Source organism: Rana temporaria, chromosome 7 (genome assembly GCF_905171775.1).
Source record: "Rana temporaria chromosome 7, aRanTem1.1, whole genome shotgun sequence".
NCBI classification, from domain to species: Eukaryota; Metazoa; Chordata; class Amphibia; order Anura; family Ranidae; genus Rana; species Rana temporaria.
Window position 1 is genome coordinate 209697361 of NC_053495.1, and position 25398 is coordinate 209722758.

Consider the following 25398-nt stretch of genomic DNA (forward strand, 5'->3'; position numbering starts at 1 on the left):
GGAAAGAAAGAAAGAAAGAAAGAAAGAAAGAAAAAAAAGGAAAAAAAGAAAGGAAAAAAGAAAGAAAAAAAAAGGAAAGAAAGAAAGAAAAAAGGAAAGAAAGAAAGAAAGAAAGAAAGAAAGAAAGAAGGAAAGAAAGAAAGAAAGAAAGAAAGAAAGAAAGAAAGAAAGAAGGAAAGAAAGAAAGAAAAAAAAAGGAAAGAAAGAAAGAAAAAAGGAAAGAAAGAAAGAAAGAAAAAAGGAAATAAAGAAAAAAAAGGAAAGAATGAAAGACAAAAGGAAAGAGAGAACGGGAGGGAGAAAGAAGGAAAGAAAAATAGACAGCAGCATAGTTGGGTCACCTTACCTCCTCATTGAAGTGGATGGGGGAAACATTGGGGTCGAGTTTGAACATCTCATCACACAGTAGAGCTCTCATAGCCAGAACCAGACCGTCCACATCTCGTGCCATTGGACCAATGCAAAGAGGCACTGAAATAAAAGTATTAGTATATATATATATACAGTGGGCTAGATTCACGTACCTGCGCTTGTTCTTACGGCGGCGCAGCGTATCGTATTTACGCTGTTCTACGCCGCCGTAACTTACAGGAGCAAGTGCAGTATTCACAAAGCACTTGCTCCGTAAGTTGCGGCGTTGTAGCGTAAATGGGGCCGGCGTAAGCGCGCGTAATTCAAATGTGGAAGGGGGGCGTGTTTTATGTAAATCTATGATGACCTGACGTGATTGACGTGATGCGCCGTCCGTGTACATATCCCAGTGTGCATTGCTCCCAAGTACGCCGCAACGACGTATTGGCTTCGAGGTGAACGTAAATTACGTCCAGCCCTATTCGCGAACGACTTACGCAAACGACGTAAAAAATTCAAATTTCGAAGCGGGAACGACGTCCATACTTAACATTGGCTGCGCCTCCTAATAGCAGGAGCAGCCTTACGCCGAAAAAGCCTAACATAAACGACGTAAATAAATTGCGCCGGCCGTACGTACGTTTGTGAATCGGCGTATCTAGGTAATTTGCATATTCTACAACGAAAACAACGGAAGCGCCCCTAGCGGCCAGCGTAGAATTGCACACAATTATACGCCGCCGTATTCAAGTTATGTCGGCAGAGGAAGCCTATTTTTTGGTCATTTGATGGATGATGGTCATGCAGAGGCGGCTCTAGGCTTTGTGAGGCCTTAGGCAAAACTTGACATGGGGACCCACTCACACCCATGATGGGAAAAATAATTCAAGGACAAGAGCCTCTTCCCCACAACCCTGGCCGGTGGTTGTGGGGGGTCTGCGGGCAGGGGGCTTATCGGAATCTGGAAGCCCCCTTTAACAAGGCGGCCCCCAGATCCTGCTCTTAAGGGGCCACATGGTGAACCCGCCCCCTTGTGACGTCATTGACTGAGGGCATGCTGGGTCATTGACGTCACAAGGGGTGGTGTCTTTGATATTCACTTGTTGTTAGGGACGCTGGCGGCCGGGCTCCTGAGTCAGGGCTCTTAGCGCTGCCTGAGCACAGCAGCGTTAAGGTCCCCTGTCCCTCAAAACTGGGGTAATGCATTGGGTAAGTTAGGCGGCCACGAGGCCCCTGTGAGAGCGAGGCCTTAGGCAACCGCCTAATTTGCCTAATTAAAGATTAATGCTTGCCTCTGTAGTCATGTGACCCTCACATACTTCTCCAAGAAGAGGAGATCATTGTGTGACACCTCAGAGGAGGTCCTTATGTGAAGACACAGAGATCCCCTATTGGCAGATATTCTATGGTCACCACACATTTCTAAATGACTTAAGTTCATTGGGTCCTATTCACACACTAGATACTTCAACAATCTTCATTTTACCTGCAGTCATCCCATCGATACAGGGCCGGACCCCACTCATGCTGCAGAATGAAGAGAAATTTGTGTTATTTTCCTAATTCTAATCCTGTGAAAGGCAGTTACATACTTTACACTGTCCCGCGGTACAGGAGAATTCCCTTCTGAGTTCTCAAAACAGCCAGGCGCCTTACTGTTCCTCTGTAAATCCCCCAACCTATATTTTGTTGTATGATAATGTTAGCCAAGCTCATGCCACTCCCCCACGGTTCCAACCTGCTCCACCCACTTCCCACCCTCAGAGAACACACAAACTAGAATATCTAGAATAAGCTGAAGACCTGCAGCAAACTACACCCAATCCCACATTTATCTCCTGCTGTATCTCTGGTCAGATCAGCCACTGCATTGTCCATAGAGACCCCCAGGAGGTTTTTACATTTAAAAGAGAGACTTTCTATAATCTAAATGATGACCTCCTCCACTCTGTACAGTACAATATATCGTTTTAAAAAAAAAAAACGTTTTAAACATTCTGGGGCAGATCCACATACATCGGCGAATTAATCCGCCGGGCGTAGCGTATCTAAGATATATTACAACAAGATACACTACGCCGCCGTAACTTTTTTTTTTTCTAATCCTCAAAGAATTTGCACGTAGTGTATCTTTGGCGGCGTAAGGGCGGCGTAAGGGCACGGAATTCAAATGGATGTGATGGGGGCGTGTTTTATGTAAAGATGTCGTGACCCAACGTAAACTACTTTTTTTTGAACGGCGCATGCGCCGTCCGTGGGGGTATCCCAGTGCGCATGCTCGAAAATAAACCGGAACAAGCCAATGCTTCCGACTGTGACGTCATTCTACGCAAATCCCTATTCGCGAACGACTTACGCAAACGACGTAAAAAAAAATCAAAATACGACGCGGGAACGACGGCCATACTTAACATTGAGTACGCCCCATAATAGCAGGGCTAACAACCTGCCGGAAAAAGCCGAACGCAAACGACGTAAAAAAATGTGCCGGCCGGACGTACGTTCGTGGATCGCCGTAACTAGCTAATTTGCATATTCAACGCAGAATTCGACGGAAACGACACCTAGCGGCCGGCGGAAAAAATGCATCTACGATCCGACGGCATACTAAGGCCTCGTACAGACGGGCAAACATGTACGATGAAAACGGTCCGCCGGACCGTTTTCAGCGTACATGTCCGCCCGGAGATTTCTGTATGATGGCTGTACACACCATCATACAGAAATCCGCGCGTACACGATACGCGGCGACGAGGCCGCGCCGTCGCCGCGAAGATGACGTGGCGACGTGCGCGGCCCTGGCAGTTTAATGCTTCCACGCATGCGTCAAAGTCATTCGACGCATGCGAGGGATGGCGGCCGCTCGGACATGTACGGTAAGTCTGTACAGACTACCGAACATGTCCGACGGACAGGATTTCAGCGGGCATGTTTCTAAACAAGTTTAGAAACATTTGCCCGCTCGAAAAAGGCCCGGCGGGCAAATGTACGCTGGAATCCTGTCCGCTCGGCTGTACAGACGACCGAACATGTCTGCTGAAACTGGTCCGCGGACCAGTTTCAGCAAACATGTTCGGTCGTGTGTACGAGGCCTAAGACGTACGCCTGTCGGATCCATCCGAGATGCAGTCGTATCTTGTTTTGTAGATACAAAACAAAGATACGATGCGGGAAATTTAAAATTACGCGGCGTATCACTAGATACGCCGGCATAATTCTTTTGTGGATCTGCCCCTCTGCCTCATTAGTCAGATAAAACGTTCTGCAATCAGGGGGTGCGCCGTGTGCATGTGCTGCTCACCTCAGCCGTAGAGATGTTGGCTTAAATCCGGCAATCCCACAAAAACTGGACGGGAGACGAATGCTGCCACCGAGGTCGGTTCCAAGTCCCAGAACCGACCCTCCTCCTCCAATCAAAGCCCCTTCCCCACCTGAGGACCCAGAAGCCCCCTTGGCTGGGTTATGGGGGTTCTTTGTGTGTCCGTAGATTGTGTTGCTGGTTTCAAAGCTGTGAAGAGTGGAAGACAATATCATGGCATGCTTGTATCGTATCTGAAGACTCTAGATCGAGTTTACTCTGAGGGTGAAAACAATACAGAAACGTGTCCATTCTACGATACCTCTAGATAAATTAATGTTAGAATGGTGAAGGAAGTTCCCCTCCCATGAGCTTTTCCTCTGAATATATGAGGAAAAGGGAAAAGAAGAGGTAAAAATGGGGTGAAGAAAGAGGTGGAAGGTGCGGTAAAGGTGGAGCGGGAGGTGGAAGGTGCGGTGAAGGTGGAGGAAGAGATGGAGGGTGGGGTGAAGGAAAAGATGAAGGAAGAGGTGAAGGGAGGGATGGAGGGTGGGGTGAAGGAAGAGGTGAAGGAAGAGATGAAGGGTGGGGTGAAGGAAGAGGTGAAGGAAGAGGGATGGAAGGTGGGGTGAAGGAAAATATGAAGGAAGAGGTGAAGGAAGGGATGGAGGGTGGGTTGAAGGAAGAGGTGAAGGAAGGGGTGAAGGAAGAGGTGAAGGAAGGGATGGAGGGTGGGGTGAAGGAAGAGGTGAAGGAAGGGGTGGAGGATGGGGTGAAGGAAGAGGTGAAGGAAGAGGTGGAGGATAGGGTGAAGGAAGAAGTGGATGATGGGGTAAAGGAAGAGGTGGAGGATGGGGTAAATGAAGAAGTGGAGGATGGGGTGAAGGAAGAGGTGGAGGATGGGGTAAAGGAAGAGGTGAAGGAAGAGGTGGAGGATAGGGTGAAGGAGGAGGTGTTAGGAAGAGGTGGAGGATGGGGTGAAGGAAGAGATGAAGGAAGAGGTGAAGGATGGGGTGAAGGAAGAGGTGAAGGAAGGGGTGGAGGGTGGGGTGAAGGAAGAGGTGAAGGAAGGGATGGAGGGTGGGGTGAAGGAAGAGGTGAAGGAAGAGGTGAAGGAAGGGATGGAAGGTGGGGTGAAGGAAAATATGAAGGAAGAGGTGAAGGAAGGGATGGAGGGTGGGTTGAAGGAAGAGGTGAGTAAAGGGGTGGAGGGTGGGGTGAAGGAAGAGATGAAGGAAGAGGTGAAGGAAGAGATGAAGGATGGGGTGAAGGAAGAGGTGAAGGAAGGGGTGGAGGGTGGGTTGAAGGAAGAGGTGATGGAAGTGATGAAGGAAGATGTGAAGGAAGGGGTGGAGGGTGGGGTGAAGGAAGAGGTGAAGGAAGGGATGGAGGGTGGGGTGAAGGAAGAGGTGAAGGAAGGGATGGAGGGTGGGGTGAAGGAAGAGGTGAAGGAAGAGGTGAAGGAAGGGATGGAAGGTGGGGTGAAGGAAAATATGAAGGAAGAGGTGAAGGAAGGGATGGAGGGTGGGTTGAAGGAAGAGGTGAGTAAAGGGGTGGAGGGTGGGGTGAAGGAAGAGATGAAGGATGGGGTGAAGGAAGAGGTGAAGGAAGGGGTGGAGGGTGGGTTGAAGGAAGAGGTGATGGAAGTGATGAAGGAAGATGTGAAGGAAGGGGTGGAGGGTGGGGTGAAGGAAGAGATGAAGGAAGGGATGGAGGGTGGGGTGAAGGAAGAGGTGAAGGAAGGGGTGGAGGGTGGGGTGAAGGAAGAGGTGAAGGAAGAGGTGGAGGATGGGGTGAAGGAAGAAGTGGAGGATGGGGTAAAGGAAGAGGTGGAGGATGGGGTAAAGGAAGAGGTGGAGGATGGGGTGAAGGAAGAGGTGGAGGATGGGGTAAAGGAAGAGGTGAAGGAAGAGGTGGAGGATAGGGTGAAGGAGGAGGTATTAGGAAGAGGTGGAGGATGGGGTGAAGGAAGAGATGAAGGATGAGGTAAAGTTAGAGGTGAAGGAAGAGGTGGAGGATGGAGTAAAGGAAGAGGTGGAGGATGGAGTAAAGGAAGAGGTGGAGGATGAAGTAAAGGAAGAGGTGAAGGAAGAGGTGGAGGATGGGGAAAAGGAAGAGGTGGAGGATAGGGTAAAGGAAGAGGTGGAGGATGGAGTAAAGGAAGAGGTGGAGGATGGAGTAAAGGAAGAGGTGGAGGATGGGGTGATGGAAGAGGTGGAGGATGGGGTGAAGGAAGAGGTGAAGGATGAGGTAAAGGAAGAGGTGAAGGAAGAGGTGGAGGATGGAGTGAAGGAAGAAGTGGAGGATGGGGGTAAGGAAGAGGTGGAGGATGGGGTAAAGGAGGAGGTGTTAGGAAGAGGTGGAGGATGGAGTAAAGGAAGAGGTGGAGGATGGGGTGAAGGAAGAGGTGGAGGATGGGGTAAAGGAAGAGGTGAAGGAAGAGGTGGAGGATGGAGTGAAGGAAGAGGTGGAGGATGGAGTGAAGGAAGAGGTGGAGGATGGAGTGAAGGAAGAGGTGGAGGATGGGGTGAAGGAAGAGGTGGAGGATGGGGTAAAGGAAGAGGTGGAGGATGGAGTGAAGGAAGAGGTGGAGGATGGGGTGAAGGAAGAGGTGGAGGATGGGGGTAAAGGAAGAGGTGAAGGAAGAGGTGGAGGATGGGGTGAAGGAAGAGGTGGAGGATGGAGTGAAGGAAGAGGTGGAGGATGGGGTGAAGGAAGAGGTGGAGGATGGGGGTAAAGGAAGAGGTGAAGGAAGAGGTGGAGGATGGGGTGAAGGAAGAGGTGGAGGATGGAGTGAAGGAAGAAGTGGAGGATGGGGGTAAAGGAAGAGGTGAAGGAAGAGGTGAAGGTGGAGGATGGGGTGAAGGAAGAGGTGGACGAAGAGGTGGAGGATGGGGTGAAGGAAGAGGTGGAGGATGGGGTGAAGGAAGAGGTGGAGGATGGGGGTAAAGGAAGAGGTGAAGGAAGAGGTGAAGGAGGAGGTGGAGGATGGGGTGAAGGAAGAGGTGGAGGATGGAGTGAAGGAAGAGGTGGAGGATGGGGTAAAAGAAGAGGTGGTGGAGGATGGAGTGAAGGAAGAGGTGGAGGATGGGGTAAAGGAAGAGGTGGAGTATGGGGTTAAAGGAAGAGGTGAAGGAAGAGGTGGAGCATAGGGTGAAGGAAGAGGTGGAGGATGGGGTGAAGGAAGAGGTGGATAGGGTGAAGGAGGAGGTGTTAGGAAGAGGTGGAGCCCCTCACCAAATCAGGCTCTGGGGCACATTGGTCTTGGCAAACACAATGGCTCCTTGTTTCTTCAAGACTTTGACGATGACGCTGTCCTCCTCCTCCAGAACATCCAGATACTGAGCCAGGCCACATGTGGAGGGGTGACCCTGGAAATCCCATAGAGGACTGTTAGGATATTTAACAATAGTGGATTGAGCTATTGAGCTATTATTGGACAGTTGGATAAATGGTTCTGACTATTGGAAGTCTATGAACCAGCGACTCCATTCCGTCTATAGATGCGGTGATCATTGAGATGAATGGTTCTACAGAGGAAAGATATAAAATATATATTACCTGATAGCCAACATGCTCCTTTATGGACACTGGGACCCCATACAGAGGACCCTTCACTCCGCTCTCTCGTAGTTTCTTCAGTTGATCTTCACAGTCGGACAGGAAAACAGTCACACAGTTCAAACTCTTGTGAACTTCAAGAGCCTGCATGGAGAATTGTACTCCCATTATTCTTCTAGAAAAGGTTTAGTGTATATGTGCTGGAATGTCAAAACATTTACATTATTTCTTGTTATATTATGCTTGTGCTATCAGAACCTCCACCTTACTGAGAAATAGAGACTGGATGAAGCATGAAGTGAGGCAAAGGCCCATCATTGTGGGTATGGAGGGAGGCGAGGCCCATCATTGTGGGTATGGAGGGAGGCGAGGCCCATCATTCAGAGTATGAAGTGAGGCAAAGGCCCATCATTGTGGGTATGGAGAGAGGCGAGGCCCATCATTGTGGGTATGGAGGGAGGCCCATCATTGTGGGTATAGAGGGAGGCGAGGCCCATCATTGTGGGTATAGAGGGAGGCGAGGCCCATCATTGTGGGAATGGAGGGAGGCGAGGCCCATCATTGTGGGTATGGAGGGAGGCGAGGCCCATCATTGTGGGTATAGAGGGAGGCGAGGCCCATCATTGTGGGTATGGAGGGAGGCGAGGCCCATCATTGTGGGTATAGAGGGAGGCGAGGCCCATCATTGTGGGTATGGAGGGAAGTGAGGCCCATCATTGTGGGTATGGAGGGAGGCGAGGCCCATCATTGTGGGAATGGAGGGAGGCGAGGCCCATCATTGTGGGTATATAGGGAGGCGAGGCCCATCATTGTGGGAATGGAGGGAGGCGAGGCCCATCATTGTGGGTATAGAGGGAGGCGGGGCCCATCATTGTGGGTATGGAGGGAGGCGAGGCCCATCATTGTGGGTATGGAGGGAGGCAAGGCCCATCATTGTGGGTATGGAGGGAGGCGAGGCCCATCATTGTGGGAATGGAGGGAGGCGAGGCCCATCATTGTGGGTATGGAGGGAGGCGAGGCCCATCATTGTGGGTATGGAGGGAGGCGAGGCCCATCATTGTGGGTATGGAGGGAGGCGAGGCCCATCATTGTGGGTATGGAGGGAAGTGAGGCCCATCATTGTGGGTATGGAGGGAAGTGAGGCCCATCATTGTGGGAATGGAGGGAGGCGAGGCCCATCATTGTGGGTATATAGGGAGGCGAGGCCCATCATTGTGGGAATGGAGGGAGGCGAGGCCCATCATTGTGGGTATATAGGGAAGCGAGGCCCATCATTGTGGGTATGGAGGGAGGCGAGGCCCATCATTGTGGGAATGGAGGGAGGCGAGGCCCATCATTGTGGGTATATAGGGAGGCGAGGCCCATCATTGTGGGAATGGAGGGAGGCGAGGCCCATCATTGTGGGTATGGAGGGAAGTGAGGCCCATCATTGTGGGTATGGAGGGAAGTGAGGCCCATCTATAAACATATCAAACTATGAAATAAGACCACATCTATGGGTCTCGATAGTCCAGTTAAAGCTGGAATTACCTTCTTGACGTAGACGTAGAGCGCCGTCTCCGGAGACAGAGCGCCATCTTTCAGTTCTTCAGCCAACTCCACCAACGTCAGACCCAGAATCCTCCTGTGATCCAGGCCGGGGCTCTGCAGGATGATAAGGGGAACCAGTAAGGACTGGGACCAGCCACAAAAGATCTCCATAGACATGACCCTAACTGACTGCTCCACCATTACTAGGATCCAGGTCTGGCTCTACAAGGCCACAAGCCTGGGGAGTATTATAACCTAAAGATCTCCCTGGACATGACACTAATGATATCATCTCCAGATGGGGACACCACACAAGCCAATACCCACCACAGAAGGCAACTGTCCATGGAGATTCCATGCAATATAATTATAGGCGGGGCCACCGATAAAGTAGCACAGCCCTCCTGCATTGGGTCAGATCCTCACCAGATCAACAGTTTATCATTGAAACCGATCCCTCTGTGGCTTCCCCTACAGCACAGCCAGCTTCTCCTCCTCTCCTTCCCGCCGACTTTAAGCCACAGTGGGGGAAACACAGGAGGACCTGTGGCTGTGTTCCTACAAATTAGGGCCTGTGGCTGTGTTCTTACAAATTAGGACCTGCGGCTGTGTTCCTACAAATTAGGACCTGCGGCTGTGTTCCTACAAATTAGGACCTGTGGCTGTGTTCTTACAAATTAGGGCCTGTGGCTGTGTTCCTACAAATTAGGACCTGTGGCTGTGTTCTTACACATTAGGGCCTGCGGCTGTGTTCTTACAAATTAGGGCCTGCGGCTGTGTTCTTACAAATTAGGACCTGTGGCTGTGTTCCTACAAATTAGGACCTGCGGCTGTGTTCCTACAAATTAGGACCTGCGGCTGTGTTCCTACAAATTAGGACTTGCGGGTGTGTTCCTACAAATTAGGACCTGCGGCGGTGTTCTTACAAATTAGGATTTGCTGCTGTGTTCTTACACATTAGGACCTGCGGCTGTGTTCATAAAAATTAGGACCTGCGGCTGTGTTCATACAAATTAGGACTTGCGGGTGTGTTCTTACAAATTAGGGCCTGTGGCTGTGTTCTTACAAATTACGACCTGCGGCGGTGTTCTTACAAATTAGGATTTGCTGCTGTGTTCTTACACATTAGGACCTGCGGCTGTGTTCATAAAAATTAGGGCCTGCGGCTGTGTTCTTACAAATTAGGTCCTGCTACTGTGAAGATACAAATTAGGGCCTGCGGCTGTGTTCCTACAAATTAGGACTTGCGGCTGTGTTCTTACAAATTAGGGCCTGCGGCTGTGTTCTTACAAATTAGGACCTGTGGCTGTGTTCCTGCAAATTAGGGCCTGCGGCTGTGTTCTTACAAATTAGGACCTGTGGCTGTGTTCCTACAAATTAGGACCTGCGGTTGTGATCGTAAAAATTAGGACCTGTGGCTGTGTTCCTACAAATTAGGGACTGCGGCTGCGTTCCTACAATTTAGGACCTGCGGCTGTGTTCTTACAAATTAGGGCCTGCGGCTGTGTTCCTACAAATTAGGGCCTGCGGCTGTGTTCCTACAAATTAGGGCCTGCGGCTGTGTTCTTACAAATTAGGGCCTGTGGCTGTGTTCCTACAAATTAGGGCCTGCGGCTGTGTTCCTACAAATTAGGGCCTGTGGCTGTGTTCCTACAAATTAGGACCTGCGACTGTGTTCCTACAAATTAGGACCTACCTGCGGCTGTGTTCCTACAAATTAGGGCCTGCGGCTGTGTTCCTGCAAATTAGGGCCTGCGGCTCTGTTCATACAATTTAGGACCTGCGGCTGTGTACTTACAAATTAGGGCCTGCGGCTGTGTTCTTACAAATTAGGACCTGTGGCTGTGTACTTACAAATTAGGGCCTGCGGCTGTGTTCTTACAAATTAGGACCTGTGGCTGTGTTCCTACAAATTAGGACCTGCGGTTGTGATCGTAAAAATTAGGACCTGTGGCTGTGTTCCTGCAAATTAGGCCCTGTGGCTGTGTTCCTGCAAATTAGGGCCTGTGGCTGTGTTCCTGCAAATTAGGGCCTGTGGCTGTGTTCCTGCAAATTAGGACCTGTGGCTGTGTTCTGAGTGGAAGCGTCCTCCTTTCTATAGAACAGGAAATACATATTTAGTGCATTTTACCTGCTGGAGAAATCTGCGCAGAGCCTCCTGCATGAGGCGCACACTGTCCTCCCTCCTCTCCCTCTCTTCCTCCATCCTCCTGAGGATACGGCGTCTCTTCCTCCATCTCAGGCCGTACACCGACACAGCCAGGAGGCATCCCAGGGTGGCCAAGAGCTTGCACTCTAATGAGCGTTCCGAGAGCACGGGGACCAGCGTACCTTTCATGGCGGCAATCTGTTGCATAGAAGACATCGGCTCTGATATCACCCTGGCCGGTCACACGTGTGTAATATCTTCCTGGTATTCTACGCTGAACCTGGAAACCAATCACAGAAGGCATTTCCATTTCCGCCCTGTACATTATGTTGTATGTTTCACACTCCTGATCCAAGCACTGTGTACATTATGCTGTATGTTATACACTCCCGACCCTGCACCCTGTACATTGTGTTGTATATTACACACTCCTGACCCAGGGCTGCCGGAATTATGGGGCCCTTTACACAGCTTCAGGCATGGGCCCCCTGAAGAAGAGAACCGCGCGGGGGGGGGGGGGGGTGCTGCCGCCTGAAATTGAGAAGCGGGGGGGGGGGGGGTCCTTTACAAAAAAATAAGGAATAAAGAAAAATATATAAAATATATATAAAAAAGAGGGGTAGCCATCCGGGGCCCTGGGGACCTCTGGGCCCTTTAATAAAATACATATATATATATATATACACACACATTTTTTTTTTTAGAAAAATAAATTACAAAAAAAGGGGGGTTGCCATCCGGGACCTCTGGGCCCTTTAACCACTAGCCGACCTCCTCATGTAGATATACGTCAGCAGAATGGCACGGACAGGCACATGAACGTACCTGTACGTGCTCTGCTTGACGTGGGTCGGGGGTCCCCCCGGTACTTGCGGCGGTCGGGTTCCCTCGGGGAGCGATCCGGGACGAGGGCGCGGCTATTCGTTTCTAGCCGCCCCCTCGCGAACGCTCCCCGAAGCTGAAGAAGGGGGAGAGCCGTATGTAAACACGGCTTCCCCGTGCTTCACTGTGGCGGCTGCTTCGATCGAGTGATCCGTTTTATAGGGAGACGCGATTAATGGCGTCAGACCTACAGCCACACCCCCCTACAGTTGTAAACACACACTAGGTGAACCCTAACTCTTTCAGCGCCCCCTGTGGTTAACTCCCAAACTGCAACTGTCATTTTCACAATAAACAATGCAATTTAAATGCATTTTTTGCTGTGAAAATGACAATGGTCCCAAAAATGTGTCAAAATTGTCCGAAGTGTCCGCCATAATGTCGCAGTCACGGAAAAAATCGCTGATCGCCGCCATTAGTAGTAAAAAAAAAAAAAAATGCAATAAAACTATCCCCTATTTTGTAAACGCTATGGGCCTAATCCTCAAAAACCCGGTGCAACGTAACTTTTTCCATTTAAGTTACACCGCCGCAAAATCTCTAACTAAGTGCCCGATCCACAAAGCACTTACCTAGAAATTTTGAGCGATGTAACTTAAATCGGGCCGGCGCAAGGCGTTCCTCTTCTCCAGGGGGCGATTACCATTTAAATGAGGCGCGCTCCCGCGCCGGCCGTACTGCGCATGCTCGTGACGTCATTTTCCCGACGTGCATAGCGCGAAATTACGTTACGTCGGGCTTTGTGGATTGCGACGGGACAATAAAGTTGCGTCGGGTAAAAAAAAAGATACGGCGCCAAAAAAAAAATTTTAATTTAAAAAAAATCGCGTCGCGAGCAAGAAAGGTCTGTTTTTACAAGGTGTAAACAGTTTACACTTTGTAAAAGCAGCCCTAATTTTGCGTTAGCGAAATAAAACTTACGGAGAAAAAACGAAGCTGAAAAGCTTCGTGGATCTCCGTAAGTCCTAATTTGCATACCCGAGGCGGCATTTCGACGCGAAATGCCCCCAGCGGCGGATGCGGTACTGCATCCTAAGATCCGGCAGTGTAAGTCAATTACACTGCCGGATCTTCTGCCTAACTATGGGAAACTGATTCTGTGGATGAGTTCCATAGTTAGGACCAGGGATACGACGGTGTTACAGCAGTTACTCCGTTGTATCTCTTTTGAGGATTTGGCCCTATAAATTTAGCGCAAACCAACCGATAAACGATTATTGCGTTTTTTTTTTACCAAAAATATGTAGAAGAATACGTATCGGCCTAAACTGAGGAGAAAAAAAAAATTATACATGTTTTTGGGGGATATTTATTATAGCAAAAAGTAAAAAATATTGCATTTTTTTCAAAATTGTCGCTCTATTTTTGTTTATAGCGCAAAAACTAAAAACCGCAGAGGTGATCAAATACCACCAAAAGAAAGCTCTATTTGTGGGGAAAAAAGGACGCCAATTTTGTTTGGGAGCCACGTCGGAAACGACTGCGCAATTGTCTGTTAAAGCGACGCAGTCCCGAACTGTAAAAACACCTTGGGTCTTTAGGAAGCATATTGATCCGGTCCTTAAGTGGTTAATAAAAAAAACAAAAACTCTGGGCCCTTTAATAAAAAAAAATATATATATATATATATATAAAAAAAAAAAAAATAAACATTTATAAAAAAAAGGGGGGGGGTTGCCATACAGGGCCTTGGGGACCTCTGGGCCCTTTAATAAAAAAAAAAAGGGGGGTTTGCCACATGGGGCCCTGGGGAACTCTCAGCCCTTTAATAATATGTATATATATATATAAAAGAAATAAAATAATATAAAAAATAAATATAAAAAATTACTAAAAAAGCGGGGTTGCCATCCGTGCTTTCCTCAGAGTAAATGAGAATGTCCCCTTACCTTACTGCTGTGTAAGGTAACAGCATAAAAACCCAGCTACACTTTTCTGGTCATATCCACAAAGGGTGTCATCCAAATGGACTGTAAATGGTAGATCCCTCTTGATAGTCACGGCCAAACAGTGACTCGCACCCAGGGAGATGAAAGTGCCAATAGTGCTGTCAAGAGTGTAACAAAGAGTCCACCAAGAGGAGGTGACGTCGGCGAACGCCCTGTTTTTATCACAACAATGTGAGTACCTAGTGTATTATTTTGTTTTAATAAATCCTTCTTAAAACGATACTTCACTATTGGCACTTTCATCTCCCTGGGTGCGAGTCACTGTCTTTGTTTGGCCGCCCGTGACTATCAAGAGGGATCTACCGTTTTACATTAAATTTGGATGACACCCTTTGTGGATATGACCAGAAAAGTGTAGCTGGGTTTTTATGCTGTTACCTTACACAGCAGTAAGGTAAGGGGACATCCTCATTTACTCTGAAGAAAGCACCGGAAACCAACCTTTTCTCACGTCACTTTGGCATCTACACCAGCACTTTTACTTTGGATTTTTCTTGCTGTTATGTTTTCCAGTTACCGTATTTATTGGCGTATACCGCGCACTTTTTTGCCCTGAAAATCAGGGCAACATCGTGGGTGCGCGGTATACGCCGATACCCGCTTTCCCGCGCCGAGTTTTGAATACTGCGCCGACATATACCGAGCGCAGTACACTCGGGTATAGTCGGGCAGTCTCGGCTCCTTCCGCACTCACGTCCTGGACGTACAGGACGTCAGCGCGGGTAGCCGAGCATTGCCGACAATACACGAGTGTACTGCGCTCTGTATATGTCGGCGCAGTATTCAAACTCGGCGCGGGAAACGAGTGGGGAGGACGCCGCAGAAGGACGCTGGACCCGCCGAAGAGGACACCCGACCCGCCGAAGAGGACACCCGACCCGCCGAAGACGGACGCCGGACCCGACGAGGCCGCCGATGGACGCCGCGCAAGACACCAAAACTGTAAGTACAAAAAAACAAAAAAACTTTTTTTCCACAGGATTGGGGGCCACTTTAGGGGAGCGCGTTATACCGCGATAAATACGGTATCTGCTGCATGGACATTTAACCTAGTTTATTACAGTCACCGTTGTGTGTTGTGCTTTGCACGTTTGCACCCTATTGTGTATCAGTATATCTGTTACGGCTGTATTTCGCTATATGATATTAGCACTGTCACTTTTTATTTCACATTCTGTCAGCTAGTTTTGGCAGCACTGTAGCACAGTTATTTGTATGATATTTATTTGTTTTGGTATACCAGTATCATTTTTTAACATTGCTATCTATGATTAGTAGCCAGATTATATTTTTCTATATATAAGGATTTGCCACACTTCCTCTGCACGTTATCCCATTCCCCAGTCACAGCGCAGCACTACCCCTTTATTCTATATAAAAAAAATGAACTACCGCCATTTTATTCTCAGAAAAATGCATAACATTTGGGGGGTTTGGGGGCCTAAAATTCTTTTTTAAACGTGTGAAAAAAAATAAAACACCAAAAATGGTTAAAAGAAAAAAAAAGTTTACAGCGGCGGTCCCAGCAGCGAAAAGTGACCCCCCCCCCTGATTTCAAAATTGGCCAAAACAAACATGAAAGATGATGAAATCCCCCAAAAAACGTCCGGAAAAAAGCAGCAAATAGCGAACAATCAGGATAAAGGTCCAACTTCCCGGCAGACTCTGATCCTTCCCTCCGGCAGACTCCAATCCGTGGACAGCCCTCCCCCCCAATCCATGCATCTGTTTTTCGTCCCCCCCCCCAAACAATGGAGCATCAGCCGCCATGGGACCTAACCCTACGCCACACTCACCTGCAATACACAGAGGAACCTAACCCTACACTGCACTCACCTGCAATACACAGAGGAACCTAACCCTACACTGCACTCACCTGGAATGCACAGAGGAACCTAACCCTACGCCACACTCACCTGGAATACACAGAGGAACCTAACCCTACACTGCACTCACCTGCAATACACATAGGAACCTAACCCTACACTGCACTCACCTGGAATACACAGAGGAACCTAACCCCACACTGCACTCACCTGGAATACACAGAGGAACCTAACCCTACACTGCACTCACCTGGAATACACAGAGGAACCTAACCCTACACTGCACTCACCTGGAATACACAGAGGAACCTAACCCTACACTGCACTCACCTGGAATACACAGAGGAATCTAACCCTACACTGCAATCACCTGGAATACACAGAGGAACCTAACCCTACACTGCACTCACCTGGAATACACAGAGGAGCCTAACCATACACTGCACTCACCTGGAATACACAGAGGAACCTACCCTACACTGCACTCACTGGAATACACAGAGGAACCTAACCCTACACTGCACTCACCTGGAATACACAGAGGAACCTAACCCTACACTGCACTCACCTGGAATACACAGAGGACCCTAACTCTACACTGCACTCACCTGGAATACACAGAGGAACCTAACCCTACACTGCACTCACCTGGAATACACAGAGGAACCTAACCCTACACTGCACTCACCTGGAATACACAGAGGAACCTAACCCTACACTGCACTCACCTGGAATACACAGAGGAACCTAACCCTACACTGCACCCACCTGGAATACACAGAGGAACCTAACCCTACACTGCACACACCTGGAATACACAGAGGAACCTAACCCTACACTGCACTCACCTGGAATACACAGAGGAACCTAACCCTACACTGCACTCACCTGGAATACACAGAGGAACCTAACCCTACGCCGCACTCACCTGGAATACACAGAGGAACCTAACCCTACACTGCACTCACCTGGAATACACAGAGGAACCTAACCCTACACCGCACTCACCTGGAATACACAGAGGAACTTAACCCTACACTGCACTCACCTGGAATACACAGAGGAACATAACCCTACACTGCACTCACCTGGAATACACAGAGGACCTAACCCTACACTGCACTCACCTGGAATACACAGAGGAACCTAACCCTACACTGCACTCACCTGGAATACACAGAGGAACCTAACCCTACACTGCACTCACCTGGAATACACAGAGGAACCTAACCATACACTGCACTCACCTGGAATACACAGAGGAGCCTAACCCTACACTGCACTCACCTGGAATACACAGAGGAACCTAACCCTACACTGCACTCACCTGGAATACATAGAGGAACCTAACCCTACACTGCACTCACCTGGAATACATAGAGGAACCTAACCCTACACTGCACTCACCTGGAATTACACAGAGGAACCTAACCATACACTACCTCCCCTGGAATACACAGAGGAACCTAACCCTACACTGCACTCATCTGGAATACACAGGAGGAACCTAACCCACACTGCACTCACCTGGAATACATAGAGAACCTTACCCTACACTGCACTCACCTGGAATACACATAGGAAACCTAACCCTACACTGCACTCACCTGGAAATACACAGAGGAGGCCTAACCCTACACTGCACTGCACTCACCTGGAATACACAGAGGAGCCTAACCCTACACTGCACTGCCACTCACCTGAATACACAGAGGAACCTAACCCTACACTGCACTCACCTGGAATACACAGAGGAACCTAGCCCTACACTGCACTCTCCAGGAATACACATAGGAACCTAACCCTACGCCACACTCACCTGGAATACACAGAGAACCTAACCCTACACTGCACTCACCAGGAATACACAGAGGAATCTAACCCTACACTGCACTCACCTGGAATACACAGAGGATCTAACCCAACACTGCACTCACCTGGAATACACAGAGGAACCTAACCCTACACTGCACTCACCTGGAATACACAGAGGAGCCCTAACCCTACACTGCACTCACCTGGAATACACAGAGACATAACCCTACACTGCACACACCTGGAATACACAGAGGAACATAACCCTACACTGCACTCACCTGGAATACACAGAGGAACATAACCCTACACTGCACTCACCTGGAATACACAGAGGAACATAACCTACACTGCACTCACCTGGAATACACAGAGGAACCTAACCCTATGCCACACTCACCTGGAATACACAGAGGAACCTAACCCTACACTGCACTCACCTGGAATACACAGAGGAACCTAACCCTATGCCACACTCACCTGGAATACACAGAGGAACCTAACCCTACACTGCACCCACCTGGAATACACAGAGGAACCTAACCACTACACTGCATTCACCTGAATACACAGAGGAAGCCTAACCTACACTGCACTCACCTGGATACACAGAGGAACCTAACCCTACGCCAACACTCACCTGGAATACACCAGATGAACCTAACCTACACTGCACTCGCCTGGAATACACAGAGGACCTAACCCTACACTTGCACTCACCTGCAATACACAGAGGAACCGAACCCTACACTGCACTCACCTGGAATACACAGAGGAACCTGAAACCCTACACTGCACATCACCTGGAATACACAGGAGGAATCTAGACCCTATACACTGCACTCAACCTGGGAATACACAGAGGAACCTAACCCGTACACTGCACTCATCCTTGGAATACAACAGACAATCGCATACATAGCAACTCACCTGGATATGACAGTAGGAACCTAACCCGATACACTGCACCCCCTGGAATACACAGAGGAACCTAACCCTACACTGCACCCACCTGGAATACACAGAGGAACCTAACCCTACACTGCACTCACCTGGAATACACAGAGGAACCTAACCCTACACTGCACTCACCTGGAATACACAGAGGAACCTAACCCTACACTGCACTCACCTGGAATGCACAGGGGAACCTAACCCTACACTGCACTCACCTGGAATACACAGAGGAACCTAACCCTACACTGCACTCACCTGGAATACACAGATGAGCCTAACCCTACACTGCACTCACCTGGAATACACAGAGGAGCCTAACCCTACACTGCACTCACCTGGAATACACAGAGGAACCTAACCCTACACTGCACTCACCTGGAATACACAGAGGAACCTAACCCTACACTGCACTCATCTGGAATACACAGAGGAACCTAACCCTACACTGCACTCACCTGGAATACATAGAGGAACCTAACCCTACACTGCACTCACCTGGAATACACATAGGAACCTAACCCTACACTGCACTCACCTGGAATACACAGAGGAGCCTAACCCTACACTGCACTGCACTCACCTGGAATACACAGAGGAACCTAACCCTACACTGCACTCAACCTGGAATACACAGAGGAACCTAACCCTACACTGCACTCACCTGGAATACACAGAGGAATCTAACCCTACACTGCACTCACCTGGAATACACAGAGGAATCTAACCCAACTGCACTCACCTGGAATACACAGAGGAACCTAACCCTACACTGCACTCACCTGGATCACACCTAACCACTCACCTGGAATACACAGAGGAACATAACCCTACACTGCACTCACCTGGAATACACAGAGGAACATAACCCTACACTGCACTCACCTGGAATACACAGAGGAACCTAACCCTACACTGCACTCACCTGGAATACACAGAGGAATCTAACCCTACACTGCACTCACCTGGAATACACAGAGGAACCTAACCCTACACTGCACTCACCTGGAATACACAGAGGAACCTAACCCTATGCCACACTCACCTGGAATACACAGAGGAACCTAACCCTACACTGCACTCACCTGGAATACACAGAGGAACCTAACCCTACACTGCATCACCTGGAATACACAGAGGAGCCTAACCCTACACTGCACTCACCTGGAATACACAGAGGAACCTAACCCTATGCCACACTCACCTGGAATACACAGATGAACCTAACCCTACACTGCACTCGCCTGGAATACACAGAGGAACCTAACCCTACACTGCACTCACCTGCAATATACAGAGGAACCTAACCCTACACTGCACTCACCTGGAATACACAGAGGAACCTAACCCTACACTGCACTCACCTGGAATACACAGAGGAACCTAACCCTACACTGCACTCACCTGGAATACACAGAGGAACCTAACCCTACACTGCACTCACCTGGAATACACAGACAATCCATACATTGCACTCACCTGGAATATACAGAGGAACCTAACCCTACACTGCACACACCTGGAATACACAGAGGAACCTAACCCTACACTGCACCCACCTGGAATACACAGAGGAACCTAACCCTACACTGCACTCACCTGGAATACACAGAGGAACCTAACCCTACACTGCACTCACCTGGAATACACAGAGGAACCTAACCCTACACTGCACTCACCTGGAATGCACAGGGGAACCTAACCCTACACTGCACTCACCTGGAATGCACAGAGGAACCTAACCCTACACTGCACTCACTTGGAATACACAGATGAGCCTAACCCTACACTGCACTCACCTGGAATACACAAAGGAGCCTAACCCTACACTGCACTCACCTGGAATACACAGAGGAACCTAACCCTACACTGCACTCACCTGGAATACACAGAGGAACCTAACCCTACACTGACTCACCTGGAATACACAGAGGAACCTAACCCTACACTGCACACACCTGGAATACACAGAGGAACCTAACCCTACACTGCACTCACCTGGAATACACAGAGGAACCTAACCCTACACTGCACTCACCTGGAATACACAGAGGAACCTAACCCTACACTGCACTCACCTGGAATACATAGAGGAACCTAACCCTACACTGCACTCACCTGGAATACACAGAGGAACCTAACCCTACACTGCACTCACCTGGAATACACAGAGGAGCCTAACCCCTGCACTGCACCCACCTGGAATACATAGAGGAACCTAACCCTACACTGCACTCACCTGGAATACACAGAGGAACCTAACCCTACACTGCACTCACCTGGAATACACAGGGGAACCTAACCCTACACTGCACTCACCTGGAATACACAGAGGAACCTAACCCTACACTGCACTCACCTGGAATACACAGAGGAACCTAACCCTACACTGCACTCACCTGGAATACACAGAGGAACCTAACCCTACACTGCACTCACCTGGAATACACAGAGGAACCTAACCCCACACTGCACTCACCTGGAATACACAGAGGAATCTAACCCTACACTGCACTCACCTGGAATACACAGAGGAACCTAACCCCTACACTGCACTCACCTGGAATACACAGAGGAGCCTAACCCTACACTGCACTCACCTGGAATACACAGAGGAACCTAACCCCTACACTGCACTCACCTGGAATACACAGAGGAGCCTAACCCTACACTGCACTCACCTGGAATACACAGAGGAACCTAACCCTACACTGCACTCACCTGGAATACACAGAGGAACCTAACCCTACACTGCACTCACCTGGAATACACAGAGGAGCCTAACCCTACACAGCACTCACCTGGAATACACAGAGGAACCTAACCCTACACTGCACTCACCTGGAATACACAGAGGAACCTAACCCTACACTGCACTCACCTGCAATACACAGAGGAACCTAACCCTACACTGCATTCACCTGGAATACACATAGGAATCTAACCATACACTGCACTCACCTGGAATACACAGAGGAACCTAACCCTACACTGCACTCACCTGGAATACACAGAGGAACCTAACCCTACACTGCACTCACCTGGAATACACAGAGGAACCTAACCCTGCACTGCACTCACCTGGAATACACAGAGGATCCTAACCATACACTACACTCACCTGGAATACACAGAGGAACCTAACCCAACACTGCACTCACCTGGAATACACAGAGGAACCTAACCCTACACTGCACTCACCTGGAATACACAGAGGAACCTAACCCTACACTGCACTCACCTGGAATACACAGAGGAACCTAACCCTACACTGCACTCACCTGGAATACACAGAGGAATCTAACCCTACACTGCACTCACCTGGAATACACAGAGGAACCTAACCCTACACTGCACTCACCTGGAATACACAGAGGAACCTAACCCTACACTGCAATCACCTGGAATACACAGAGGACCTAACCCTACACTGCACTCACCTGGAATACACAGACAATCCCTACACTGCACTCACCTGGAATACACAGAGGAACCTAACCCTACACTGCACACACCTGGAATACACAGAGGAACCTAACCCTACACTGCACTCACCTGGAATACACAGGGAACCTAACCCTACACTGCACTCACCTGGAATACACAGAGGAACCTAACCCTACACTGCACTCACCTGGAATACACAGAGGAGCCTAACCCTACACTGCACTCACCTGGAATACACAGAGGAGCCTAACCCTACACTGCACTCACCTGGAATACACAGAGGAACCTAACCCTACACTGCACTCACCTGGAATACACAGAGGAACCTAACCCTACACTGAACTCACCTGGAATACACAGAGGAACCTAACCCTACACTGCACACACCTGGAATACACAGAGGAACCTAACCCTACACTGCACTCACCTGGAATACACAGAGGAACCTAACCCTACACCGCACTCACCTGGAATACACAGAGGAGCCTAACCCTACACTGCATTCACCTGGAATACACAGAGGAACCTAACCCTACACTGCACTCACCTGGAATACACAGAGGAGCCTAACCCTACACTGCACTCACCTGGAATACACAGATGAACCTAACCCTACACTGCACTCACCTGGAATACACAGAGGAACCTAACCCTACACTGCACTCACCTGGAATACACAGAGGAACCTAACCCTACACTGCACTCACCTGGAATACATAGAGGAACTTAACCCTACACTGCACTCACCTGGAATACACAGAGGAACCTAACCCTACACTGCACTCACCTGGAATACACAGAGGAGCCTAACCCCTGCACTGCACCCACCTGGAATACATAGAGGAACCTAACCCTACACTGCACTCACCTGGAATACACAGAGGAACCTAACCCTACACTGCACTCACCTGGAATACACAGAGGAACCTAACCCTACACTGCACTCACCTGGAATACACAGAGGAACCTAACCCTACACTGCACTCACCTGGAATACACAGAGGAACCTAACCCACACTGCACTCACCTGGAATACACAGAGGAATCTAACCCTACACTGCACTCACCTGGAATACACAGAGGAACCTAACCCCTACACTGCACTCACCTGGAATACACAGAGGAGCCTAACCCTACACTGCACTCACCTGGAATACACAGAGGAACCTAACCCCTACACTGCACTCACCTGGAATACACAGAGGAGCCTAACCCTACACTGCACTCACCTGGAATACACAGAGGAACCTAACCCTACACTGCACTCACCTGGAATACACAGAGGAACCTAACCCTACACTGCACTCACCTGGAATACACAGAGGAGCCTAACCCTACACTGCACTCACCTGGAATACACAGAGGAACCTAACCCTACACTGCACTCACCTGGAATACACAGAGGAACCTAACCCTACACTGCACTCACCTGCAATACACAGAGGAACCTAACCCTACACTGCATTCACCTGGAATACACATAGGAATCTAACCATACACTGCACTCACCTGGAATACACAGAGGAACCTAACCCTACACTGCACTCACCTGGAATACACAGAGGAACCTAACCCTACACTGCACTTCACCTGAATACACAGAGGAACCTAACCCTACACTGCACTCACCCTGGAATAACACAGAGGAACCTAACCCTACACTGCACTCACCTGGAATACACAGAGAACCTAACCCTACACTGCACTCACCTGGAATACACAGAGGAACCTAACCCTACACTGCACTCACCTGAATAACACAGAGGACCTAACCCTACACTGCACTCACCTGGAATACACAGAGGAACCTAAACCCTACACTGCACTCACCCTGGAATACACAGAGGAACTAACCCTACACTGCACTCACCTGGAATACACAGAGGAACCTAACCCTACACTGCACTCACCTGGAATACACAGAGGAGCCTAACCCTACACTGCACTCACCTGGAATACACAGAGGAACCTAACCCTACACTGCACTCACCTGGAATACACAGAGGAACCTACCCTACACTGCACTCACCTGAATACACATAGGAATCTAACCATACACTGCACTCACCTGGAATACACAGAGGAACCTAACCCTACACTGCACTCACCTGGAATACACAGAGGAACCTAACCCTACACTGCACTCACCTGGAATACACAGAGGAACCTAACCCTACACTGCACTCACCTGGAATACACAGAGGAACCTAACCCTGCACTGCACTCACCTGGAATACACAGAGGATCCTAACCCTACACTGCACTCACCTGGAATACACAGAGGAACCTAACCCTACACTGCACTCACCTGGAATACACAGAGGACCCTAACTCTACACTGCACTCACCTGGAATACACAGAGGAACCTAACCCTACACTGCACTCACCTGGAATACACAGAGGAACCTAACCCTACACTGCACTCACCTGGAATACACAGAGGAACCTAACCCTACACTGCACTCACCTGGAATACACAGAGGAACCTAACCCTACACTGCACTCACCTGGAATACACAGAGGAACCTAACCCTACACTGCACTCACTCTGGAATACACAGAGGAACCTAACCCTACACTGCACTCACCTGGAATACACAGAGGAACCTAACCCTACACTGCACTCACCTGGAATACACAGGAGGAACCTAACCCTACACTGCACTCACCTGGAATACACAGAGAACCTAACCCTAACACTGCACTCACCTGGAATACACAGGGGAACCTAACCTACACTGCACTCACCTGGAATACACAGAGGAACCTAACCCTACACTGCACTCAACCTGGAATACACAGAGGAACCTAACCCTACACTGCACTCACCTGGAATACACAGAGGAACCTAACCCTACACTGCACTCACCTGGAATACACAGAGGATCCTAACCTACACTGCACTCACCTGGAATACACAGAGATCCTAACCCTACACTGCACTTACCTGAATACACAGAGAACCTAACCCTACACTGCACACACCTGGAATACACAGAGGATCCTAACCCTACACCTGCACTTACCTGGATACACAGAGGATCCTAACCCTACACTGCAACTCACCTGGAATACACAGAGGAACCATACATTGCACTCACCTTGGATGGCACAGGTGACGGAATACTGCAGAGAGAGAGAATGTTTGCCGCGAAGAGATTCACTGCTCAGGTGATATTGATTTTTGTGTGTTGCTTTAATATGAGACTCCTGCCAATATGATAAATGTTATCAAGTGGTAATCTCACTATTTAGAGCCAATCCCAATGAGTCCTCAGGGGTACTACCTGTCAGGACTCACCTGGGTGGTGCTTGGGCTGAGTTCTCTCTATCTAGAGCTGGAGGCAGGTTGGTCAGGCATTGGGGGGAGGGGAGGGGGAGTGATTATGTGACAAGAACTTATTATCTGTGAGACCCGACGGTCGGATCTGTGAGATCCCACCGTCGGATCTATGCGACTGATTCATAAGAATCAGTTCCGCATAGATCTCCCTTGGATCCGACTGGTGTAAGTGACTTACACCAGTCGGATCTTAGGCTGCAATCTCCCGCCGGCCGCTAGGTGTCGTCGCGATTTTTTACCCGTCGCATATGCAAATGAGGAAAACCGCCGATTCACGTCCGTACGCCCGCCC

The 25398-nt window shown here is 49.3% G+C and overlaps 1 protein-coding gene across 1 annotated transcript in view; it reads right to left on the minus strand.

Moving 5' to 3' along the window:
* LOC120946142 (vitamin D3 hydroxylase-associated protein-like) overlaps positions 1–25032 on the minus strand; it is a 39608-nt gene extending 14576 nt beyond the window's left edge. Inside the window, exons 1-8 of the mRNA XM_040360939.1 lie at positions 24865–25032; positions 10872–11169; positions 8741–8854; positions 7211–7354; positions 6887–7020; positions 3653–3859; positions 1838–1878; positions 347–471 (exon numbers count right to left, since the gene is read on the minus strand). Coding sequence (XP_040216873.1) covers positions 347–471; positions 1838–1878; positions 3653–3859; positions 6887–7020; positions 7211–7354; positions 8741–8854; positions 10872–11105 — 999 coding nt within the window. The 5' untranslated portion in view covers positions 11106–11169; positions 24865–25032. The remainder of the gene's footprint in view (positions 1–346; positions 472–1837; positions 1879–3652; positions 3860–6886; positions 7021–7210; positions 7355–8740; positions 8855–10871; positions 11170–24864) is intronic.
* Between the last annotated feature and the right edge of the window lie 366 nt (positions 25033–25398).